Consider the following 10079-nt stretch of genomic DNA (forward strand, 5'->3'; position numbering starts at 1 on the left):
TGGTGAAGAGAGAGTGTGTGTAGTGTGTGTGAGTGTGTGTGTTGTGTGTGTAGTGTGTGTGGTCTCTCACTCGGCGGTTGGTGAAGAGAGAGTGTGTGTAGTGTGTGTAGTGTGTGTAGTGTGTGTGGTCTCTCACTCGGCGGTTGGTGAAGAGAGAGTGTGTGTAGTGTGTGTGTAGTGTGTGTAGTGTGTGTGTGGTCTCTCACTCGGCGGTTGGTGAAGAGAGAGTGTGTGTAGTGTGTGTGTAGTGTGTGTAGTGTGTGTGTGGTCTCTCACTCGGCGGTTGGTGAAGAGAGAGTGTGTGTAGTGTGTGTGTAGTCTGTGTAGTGTGTGTGGTCTCTCACTCGGCGGTTGGTGAAGAGAGACTGTGTGTAGTGTGTGTGTAGTGTGTGTAGTGTGTGTAGTGTGTGTAGTGTGTGTGTGGTCTCTGATTCTGCGGTTGGTGAAGAGAGAGTGTGTGTAGTGTGTGTAGTGTGTGTGTACTGTGTGTGGTCTCTCACTCGGCGGTTGGTGAAGAGAGACTGTGTGTAGTGTGTGTGTAGTGTGTGTGTAGTGTGTGTAGTGTGTGTGGTCTCTCACTCGGCGGTTGGTGAAGAGATAGTGTGTGTAGTGTGTGTGTAGTGTGTGTAGTGTGTGTGTGGTCTCTTACTCGGCAGTTGGTGAAGAGAGAGTGTGTGTAGTGTGTGTGTAGTGTGTGTGTAGTGTGTGTAGTGTGTGTGGTCTCTCACTCGGCGGTTGGTGAAGAGAGAGTGTGTGTAGTGTGTGTGTAGTGTGTGTGTGTGGTCTCTCACTCTGCGGTTGGTGAAGAGAGAGTGTGTGTAGTGTGTGTGAGTGTGTGTGTTGTGTGTGTAGTGTGTGTGGTCTCTCACTCGGCGGTTGGTGAAGAGAGAGTGTGTGTAGTGTGTGTAGTGTGTGTGTAGTGTGTGTAGTGTGTGTGGTCTCTCACTCGGCGGTTGGTGAAGAGAGAGTGTGTGTAGTGTGTGTGTAGTGTGTGTAGTGTGTGTGTGGTCTCTCACTCGGCGGTTGGTGAAGAGAGAAAGTGTGTAGTGTGTGTGTAGTGTGTGTGTAGTGTGTGTAGTGTGTGTGTGGTCTCTCACTCGGCGGTTGGTGAAGAGAGAGTGTGTGTAGTGTGTGTGTAGTGTGTGTGTGGTCTCTCACTCGGCGGTTGGTGAAGAAAGAGTGTGTGTAGTGTGTGTGTAGTGTGTGTAGTGTGTGTAGTGTGTGTTTGGTCTCTCACTCGGCGGTTGGTGAAGAGAGAGTGTGTGTAGTGTGTGTGTAGTGTGTGTGTAGTGTGTGTGTGGTCTCTCACTCGGCGGTTGGTGAAGAAAGAGTGTGTGTAGTGTGTGTGTAGTGTGTGTAGTGTGTGTAGTGTGTGTGGTCTCTCACTCGGTGGTTGGTGAAGAGAGAGTGTGTGTAGTGTGTGTGTAGTGTGTGTGTAGTGTGTGTAGTGTGTGTAGTGTGTGTGTCGTCTTTCACTCGGCGGTTGGTGAAGAGAGAGTGTGTGTAGTGTGTGTGTGTAGTGTGTGTGTAGTGTGTGTAGTGTGTGTGTGGTCTCTCACTCGGCGGTTGGTGAAGAGAGAGTGTGTGTAGTTTGTGTGTGTAGTGTGTGTAGTGTGTGTGTGGTCTCTCACTCGGCGGTTGGTGAAGAGAGAGTGTGTGTAGTGTGTGTGTAGTGTGTGTAGTGTGTGTGTGGTCTCTCACTCGCCGGTTGGTGAAGAGAGAGTGTGTGTAGTGTGTGTGAGTGTGTGTGTTGTGTGTGTAGTGTGTGTGGTCTCTCACTCGGCGGTTGGTGAAGAGAGAGTGTGTGTAGTGTGTGTAGTGTGTGTAGTGTGTGTGGTCTCTCACTCGGCGGTTGGTGAAGAGAGAGTGTGTGTAGTGTGTGTAGTGTGTGTGTAGTGTGTGTAGTGTGTGTGTGGTCTCTCACTCGGCGGTTGGTGAAGAGAGAGTGTGTGTAGTGTGTGTGTAGTGTGTGTGTAGTGTGTGTAGTGTGTGTGTGGTCTCTCACTCGGCGGTTGGTGAAGAGAGCGTGTGTGTAGTGTGTGTGTAGTCTGTGTGTAGTGTGTGTAGTGTGTGTGTGGTCTCTCACTCGGCGGTTGGTGAAGAGAGAGTGTGTGTAGTGTGTGTGTAGTGTGTGTGTAGTGTGTGTAGTGTGTGTAGTGTGTGTTTGGTCTCTCACTCGGCGGTTGGTGAAGAGAGAGTGTGTGTAGTGTGTGTGTGTAGTGTGTGTGTAGTGTGTGTGTGGTCTCTCACTCGGCGGTTGGTGAAGAGAGAGTGTGTGTAGTGTGTGTGTAGTGTGTGTAGTGTGTGTAGTGTGTGTGGTCTCTCACTCGGTGGTTGGTGAAGAGAGAGTGTGTGTAGTGTGTGTGTAGTGTGTGTGTAGTGTGTGTAGTGTGTGTAGTGTGTGTGTCGTCTTTCACTCGGCGGTTGGTGAAGAGAGAGTGTGTGTAGTGTGTGTGTAGTGTGTGTGTAGTGTGTGTAGTGTGTGTGTGGTCTCTCACTCGGCGGTTGGTGAAGAGAGAGTGTGTGTAGTGTGTGTGTGTAGTGTGTGTAGTGTGTGTGTGGTCTCTCACTCGGCGGTTGGTGAAGAGAGAGTGTGTTTAGTGTGTGTGTAGTGTGTGTGTAGTGTGTGTAGTGTGTGTGTGGTCTCTCACTCGGCGGTTGGTGAAGAGAGAGTGTGTGTAGTGTGTGTGTAGTGTGTGTGTGTGTAGTGTGTGTAGTGTGTGTAGTGTGTGTGTGGTCTCTCACTCGGCGGATGGTGAAGAGCGAGTGTGTGTAGTGTGTGTGTGTAGTGTGTGTGTGGTCTCTCACTCGGCGGTTGGTGAAGAGAGAGTGTGTGTAGTGTGTGTGTAGTGTGTGTAGTGTGTGTGTGGTCTCTCACTCGGCGGTTGGTGAAGAGAGAGTGTGTGTAGTGTGTGTGTAGTGTGTGTGTGGTCTCTCACTCGGCGGTTGGTGAAGAGAGAGTGTGTGTAGTGTGTGTGTGTAGTGTGTGTAGTGTGTGTGTGGTCTCTCACTCGGCGGTTGGTGAAGAGAGAGTGTGTTTAGTGTGTGTGTAGTGTGTGTGTAGTGTGTGTAGTGTGTGTGTGGTCTCTCACTCGGCGGTTGGTAAAGAGAGAGTGTGTGTAGTGTGTGTGTAGTGTGTGTGTAGTGTGTGTGTGGTCTCTCACTCGGCGGTTGGTGAAGAGAGAGTGTGTGTAGTGTGTGTGTAGTGTGTGTGTGGTCTCTTACTCGGCTGTTGGTGAAGAGAGAGTGTGTGTAGTGTGTGTGTAGTGTGTGTGTAGTGTGTGTAGTGTGTGTGGTCTCTCACTCGGCGGTTGGTGAAGAGAGAGTGTGTGTAGTGTGTGTGTAGTGTGTGTAGTGTGTGTGTGGTCTCTCACTCGCCGGTTGGTGAAGAGAGAGTGTGTGTAGTGTGTGTGAGTGTGTGTGTTGTGTGTGTAGTGTGTGTGGTCTCTCACTCGGCGGTTGGTGAAGAGAGAGTGTGTGTAGTGTGTGTAGTGTGTGTAGTGTGTGTGGTCTCTCACTCGGCGGTTGGTGAAGAGAGAGTGTGTGTAGTGTGTGTAGTGTGTGTGTAGTGTGTGTAGTGTGTGTGTGGTCTCTCACTCGGCGGTTGGTGAAGAGAGAGTGTGTGTAGTGTGTGTGTAGTGTGTGTGTAGTGTGTGTAGTGTGTGTGTGGTCTCTCACTCGGCGGTTGGTGAAGAGAGAGTGTGTGTGTAGTGTGTGTGTAGTCTGTGTGTAGTGTGTGTAGTGTGTGTGTGGTCTCTCACTCGGCGGTTGGTGAAGAGAGAGTGTGTGTAGTGTGTGTGTAGTGTGTGTGTAGTGTGTGTAGTGTGTGTAGTGTGTGTTTGGTCTCTCACTCGGCGGTTGGTGAAGAGAGAGTGTGTGTAGTGTGTGTGTAGTGTGTGTGTAGTGTGTGTGTGGTCTCTCACTCGGCGGTTGGTGAAGAGAGAGTGTGTGTAGTGTGTGTGTAGTGTGTGTAGTGTGTGTAGTGTGTGTGGTCTCTCACTCGGTGGTTGGTGAAGAGAGAGTGTGTGTAGTGTGTGTAGTGTGTGTAGTGTGTGTGTGGTCTCTCACTCGGCGGTTGGTGAAGAGAGAGTGTGTTTAGTGTGTGTGTAGTGTGTGTAGTGTGTGTGTAGTGTGTGTGTGGTCTCTCACTCGGCGGTTGGTGAAGAGAGAGTGTGTGTAGTGTGTGTGTAGTGTGTGTGTGTAGTGTGTGTAGTGTGTGTAGTGTGTGTGTGGTCTCTCACTCGGCGGATGGTGAAGAGCGAGTGTGTGTAGTGTGTGTGTGTAGTGTGTGTGTGGTCTCTCACTCGGCGGTTGGTGAAGAGAGAGTGTGTGTAGTGTGTGTGTAGTGTGTGTAGTGTGTGTGTGGTCTCTCACTCGGCGGTTGGTGAAGAGAGAGTGTGTGTAGTGTGTGTGTAGTGTGTGTGTGGTCTCTCACTCGGCGGTTGGTGAAGAGAGAGTGTGTGTAGTGTGTGTGTGTAGTGTGTGTAGTGTGTGTGTGGTCTCTCACTCGGCGGTTGGTGAAGAGAGAGTGTGTTTAGTGTGTGTGTAGTGTGTGTGTGTAGTGTGTGTAGTGTGTGTGTGGTCTCTCACTCGGCGGTTGGTAAAGAGAGAGTGTGTGAAGTGTGTGTGTAGTGTGTGTGTAGTGTGTGTGTGGTCTCTCACTCGGCGGTTGGTGAAGAGAGAGTGTGTGTAGTGTGTGTGTAGTGTGTGTAGTGTGTGTAGTGTGTGTGTGGTCTCTCACTCGGCGGTTGGTAAAGAGAGAGTGTGTGTAGTGTGTGTGCAGTGTGTGTGTAGTGTGTGTAGTGTGTGTTTGGTCTCTCACTCGGCGGTTGGTGAAGAGAGAGTGTGTGTAGTGTGTGTGTAGTGTGTGTGTAGTGTGTGTAGTGTGTGTGTGTGGTCTCTCACTCGGCGGTTGGTGAAGAGAGAGTGTGTGTAGTGTGTGTGTAGTGTGTGTAGTGTGTGTGGTCTCTCACTCGGTGGTTGGTGAAGAGAGAGTGTGTGTAGTGTGTGTGTAGTGTGTGTGTAGTGTGTGTGTAGTGTGTGTAGTGTGTGTAGTGTGTGTGTCGTCTCTCACTCGGCGGTTGGTGAAGAGAGAGTGTGTGTGTAGTGTGTGTGTGTGTAGTGTGTGTAGTGTGTGTGTGGTCTCTCACTCGGCGGTTGGTGAAGAGAGAGTGTGTTTAGTGTGTGTGTAGTGTGTGTGTAGTGTGTGTAGTGTGTGTGTGGTCTCTCACTCGGCGGTTGGTGAAGAGAGAGTGTGTGTAGTGTGTGTGTAGTGTGTGTGTGTAGTGTGTGTAGTGTGTGTAGTGTGTGTAGTGTGTGTGTGTCTCTCACTCGGCGGTTGGTGAAGAGCGAGTGTGTGTAGTGTGTGTAGTGTGTGTGTGTAGTGTGTGTAGTGTGTGTGTGGTCTCTCACTCGGCGGTTGGTGAAGAGAGAGTGTGTTTAGTGTGTGTGTAGTGTGTGTGTAGTGTGTGTAGTGTGTGTGTGGTCTCTCACTCGGCGGTTGGTGAAGAGAGAGTGTGTGTAGTGTGTGTGTAGTGTGTGTGTAGTGTGTGTGTGTGGTCTCTCACTCGGCGGTTGGTGAAGAGAGAGTGTGTGTAGTGTGTGTGTAGTGTGTGTGTAGTGTGTGTGTGGTCTCTCACTCGGCGGTTGGTGAAGAGAGAGTGTGTGTAGTGTGTGTGTAGTGTGTGTGTAGTGTGTGTGTAGTGTGTGTGTAGTGTGTGTGTGGTCTCTCACTCTGTGGTTGGTGAAGAGAGAGTGTGTGTAGTGTGTGTGTAGTGTGTGTAGTGTGTGTGTGGTCTCTCACTCGGCGGTTGGTGAAGAGAGAGTGTGTGTAGTGTGTGTGTAGTGTGTGTGTAGTGTGTGTGTAGTGTGTGTAGTGTGTGTGTGGTCTCTCACTCGGCGGTTGGTGAAGAGAGAGTGTGTGTAGTGTGTGTGTAGTGTGTGTAGTGTGTGTAGTGTGTGTGTGGTCTCTCACTCGGCGGTTGGTGAAGAGAGAGTGTGTGTAGTGTGTGTGTAGTGTGTGTGTAGTGTGTGTGTAGTGTGTGTGTAGTGTGTGTGTGGTCTCTAACTCGGCGGTTGGTGAAGAGAGAGTGTGTGTAGTGTGTGTGTAGTGTGTGTGTAGTGTGTGTGTAGTGTGTGTGTGGTCTCTCACTCGGCGGTTGGTGAAGAGAGAGTGTGTGTAGTGTGTGTGTAGTGTTTGTGTAGTGTGTGTGTAGTGTGTGTGTGGTCTCTCACTCGGCGGTTGGTGAAGAGAGAGTGTGTGTAGTGTGTGTGTAGTGTGTGTGTAGTGTGTGTGTAGTGTGTGTAGTGTGTGTGTGTGTGGTCTCTCACTCGGCGGTTGGTGAAGAGAGAGTGTGTGTAGTGTGTGTGTAGTGTGTGTGTAGTGTGTGTAGTGTGTGTGTGTGGTCTCTCACTCGGCGGTTGGTGAAGAGAGAGTGTGTGTAGTGTGTGTGTAGTGTGTGTGTAGTGTGTGTAGTGTGTGTGTGTGGTCTCTCACTCGGCGGTTGGTGAAGAGAGAGTGTGTGTAGTGTGTGTGTAGTGTGTGTGTAGTGTGTGTAGTGTGTGTGTGTGGTCTCTCACTCGGCGGTTGGTGAAGAGAGAGTAACACTCTTTAATCAGGACAGTTTTGATGATGTGAGGGTCCAGCACACAGAGGATCGGCCTCCTCGCCTCATATATCCTGTAATTTCCATCAGAAACATCAACATTCTCACGTCACATCACTGCAACATGAGTGACATCAGTTCCACACAAATATCCACATCACTAGTGAACACACACTAACACACTCACCCCCAGATCTTTCCATACTTCTGAAAACACTCCATATCAAAATGATGGATTCCCTAAAAAACAGAGAGAAATATTGTGTAGTTCACATCATCACTTTATCAGAGTTCAATCTTTATAATATCATATAAACTCACCTTACGGTACTGTAACATGGTTCCTAAAAACGGTACCGGTTTAGGACCAGGAACTCCCAAACGCTTAAAGAGCCCATAAGGCCAGTACCCGTACCTGCAACCAGCACATTACAGGGTTATTCTTCATCATCATCATCATCATCATCATCAACATCATCATTCTACACACACACACACACACACACACACACACACACACACACACACACACACACACACACACAGTGAGGTGGAGGGCAGGAAGGATAACAATGAAACTTTAATGTTGTTATATCAGTGTTTACCACATGGTGGCGCTGGACACAATTCAGATCATTTTAAGTGAACTGCTGTGTAACATGAACAATTACTGCTGTGGTTTCATCTCGAAGGACTTTGTTCTTTTCCTGTCAGTTCCTTCAGTAACCTGTTTGGAACACTGGTGTCAAATACAGAACCGAAGAAATAACCAGTTTCATCACCACTTTAAACTGAGTTTCATCACTTTATTGAAATGATTATAAAATAATAATAAAATAATAAAAGTTTTCGATCAGAAGAGGAAGTGACTGTAGAACACGAGTGAAATCAGTCAATGACGCAATTAACAATGAGGTGAACATGACAGGAAACACGCAGGAAAATTCAAGCTGAAAGGAAGACAGAAGAAAAGGACTTGGTTTATTCATTCTTTCCCGCTTATCCGTAATTCGGGTCGCGGGGGCAGCAGTCTAAGCAGACCCCCGCCTTCGACTGCTGCCCAATCCTCACAGCACCGTCCCTTACGGTCCCTCCTGCAGGTGGTGAGCCCACGGGAAGGCGGCCCCACGTCACTCCGACGTCACGGACCTTAATATTTCCCTCGTAAGAGACCCCCGGAGCATAGAGGGTTAAGGGCCTTGCTCAAGGGCCCAAGAGTGGCAGCTTGGCGATACCGGGGCTTGAACCCCAGACCTTCCGATCGGCAACCTAGCACCTTAACTGCTGGAGCCACCACTCCCCCGGACTTGGTTTAGCGTAATAAATAAAACCACAACCACAAGAAACAGAGCACAATTATCACACGAGACGTAGATGACCTCTGATAAAACTGATGTCAAATCAGAAACAAGGTCTAATACTGGGGAATCAGGAAGATTAGAGAAATATATGAAAACAAAATCTAGAAAAAATAGAGAATGAAGGACATGTACTTTGGTAAGTAATATTGAAGTCCTTAAAGGTAAAGTTGATGTACAGTGAGTTTGGTTAAGAAACTAATTTGCTTAATATTTTACTGTGTAAAACAGAAAAGAGAAGTGTGAGAATGTGTCCACTAGGGGGCTCTGAGTTCCCACATTATCCAGTCCTCAGCCAGTAAAATGCAGAACCACCACTGTCACTGCCATGGACCAGAAGATCTGATGGAAAGGTGAAACATGCCCGTGTCCTACACCACGTTAACCCAATAAACACATGAAGAAAGATTGAGATGCTTTATCTCCACTGTCTCAGAAGGATCTTACAGGTACCATGGCAGGATTCTCCAGTGCACAGACTTCTCCAGAATGCTCACCATTCTCAGTCAGAGGTGCCTCAGGTGGTTAGACACTGTAGATGAATGAACCTCGACCAGATACCAGAAAGCTACTTTGTTCTGAGCTTGCCAAGGATACATCATCAGTCAGTTAGAATGTGCTGGTGAAGATGTAACCCCATGAGAAGGGTGTCAGATAAAATGGATTTCCTGGAGACTCTTCATTCAGGAAGCAAAGAAGAAGAAGATTGAGCTGGGAAGGGGAAGATATTATATTGAGAAGAGCACACAAGTGACTTTTTGGTTAAAGAAAAGTTTGCAGCGAGCGCTAAGCTGGAGAGATGTTTCAAACTAGTTCCTCTTCTCACTTATGCTGTGTGATAAACTCCCTCACCCACAACCTAAACATGCAGCAAACACTGGGTTCTCCTTCCAAAAACTGTTCAATAAACATCTCATCACAATAAAATAGCACCACGTGTCCACTATCCAAGTCCATGTGATAGGAACAATAAGGGATTAGAGAAGGAGTGCAGTAAAAGATGAGTGTGGGCTTTTCAGAAGATATTCAACCTGATGAAGTGAGACGCTTGTCCTCGTATAGTCAGGGGGTGTACTAACTTTTCACACTTCATTCTTCTCAGTCAGTGTTATAACATGTAAAGGGAATGTTACTTACAGCAGGATGATGCTGAGCAGGATGATGATCAACGCCCACGTCTCAAACGGAAAACTCCACCAGAACCCCATCCTGAGGAGCAGCAGCACGGTGATGAAGTGTTAGGATGAGGAGCAGCAGCACGGTGATGAAGTGTTAGGATGAGGAGCAGCAGCACGGTGATGAAGTGTTAGGATGAGGAGCAGCAGCACGGTGATGAAGTGTTAGGATGAGGAGCAGCAGCACGGTGATGAAGTGTTAGGATGAGGAGCAGCAGCACGGTGATGAAGTGTTAGGATGAGGAGCAGCAGCACGGTGATGAAGTGTTAGGATGAGGAGCAGCAGCACGGTGATGAAGTGTTAGGATGAGGAGCAGCAGTGGAGCTGTTAGTAGTCATACAGGGAATCCAGAGACGATGCAGACTTCGGTTCTTTAAATAAGAAACAGCAAAGAGACCGCACACGCACACACACACACACACACACACACACACACACAAGCACACGCACGCACAAGCACACGCACGCACACACACACGCACACGTACGCACAAGCACACACACGCACACGCACACACTTATCTCTTCATAGCCGACAGGGTGTTAGAAAACGCCCAACTTCCTCTATGAAACCATAAACTGAGATCGTTTATCTTCTTCTTACTACTTTCGTCGTTTTAAATCGTTCGTGTTCAATAGAGGAGCAGAAACTTCTTCTCACTCGTTTACTGAGTCTCTCCTTCAGCTGGATGTGATGTGTGTGTTTTATTTCTTCTGCACTTCATTCATCATGGATTAATGATACACTGTGTGTGTGTGTGTGTGTGTGTGTGTGTGTGTGTGGGGGGGGGGGGTTGTCTGTGAAATGCACTTAGAAAACACAGGGAGTGAAAACTTCTCTCTTCATGTTCCTTTTTTATTTATTCATTCGTTCATCACAAAAACTACAAGAGAGAAGCTGAAAGATCATCACACTGCATCAGAACACTGGATCAGAACA

General features: G+C 48.3%; 1 protein-coding gene across 1 annotated transcript in view; it reads right to left on the bottom strand.

The window, feature by feature from the left end:
• LOC310715612 (uncharacterized protein) overlaps positions 1 to 9252 on the bottom strand; it is a 33828-nt gene extending 24576 nt beyond the window's left edge. The window contains exons 1-4 of the mRNA XM_083522122.1: positions 9101 to 9252; positions 6927 to 7020; positions 6793 to 6845; positions 6580 to 6679 (exon numbers count right to left, since the gene is read on the bottom strand). Of these exons, the coding sequence (XP_083378248.1) occupies positions 6580 to 6679; positions 6793 to 6845; positions 6927 to 7020; positions 9101 to 9171 (318 nt within the window). The 5' untranslated portion in view covers positions 9172 to 9252. The remainder of the gene's footprint in view (positions 1 to 6579; positions 6680 to 6792; positions 6846 to 6926; positions 7021 to 9100) is intronic.
• Between the last annotated feature and the right edge of the window lie 827 nt (positions 9253 to 10079).

The sequence above is a fragment of the Silurus aristotelis genome, assembly GCF_946808225.1.
Source record: "Silurus aristotelis genome assembly, chromosome: 20".
NCBI classification, from domain to species: domain Eukaryota; kingdom Metazoa; phylum Chordata; class Actinopteri; order Siluriformes; family Siluridae; genus Silurus; species Silurus aristotelis.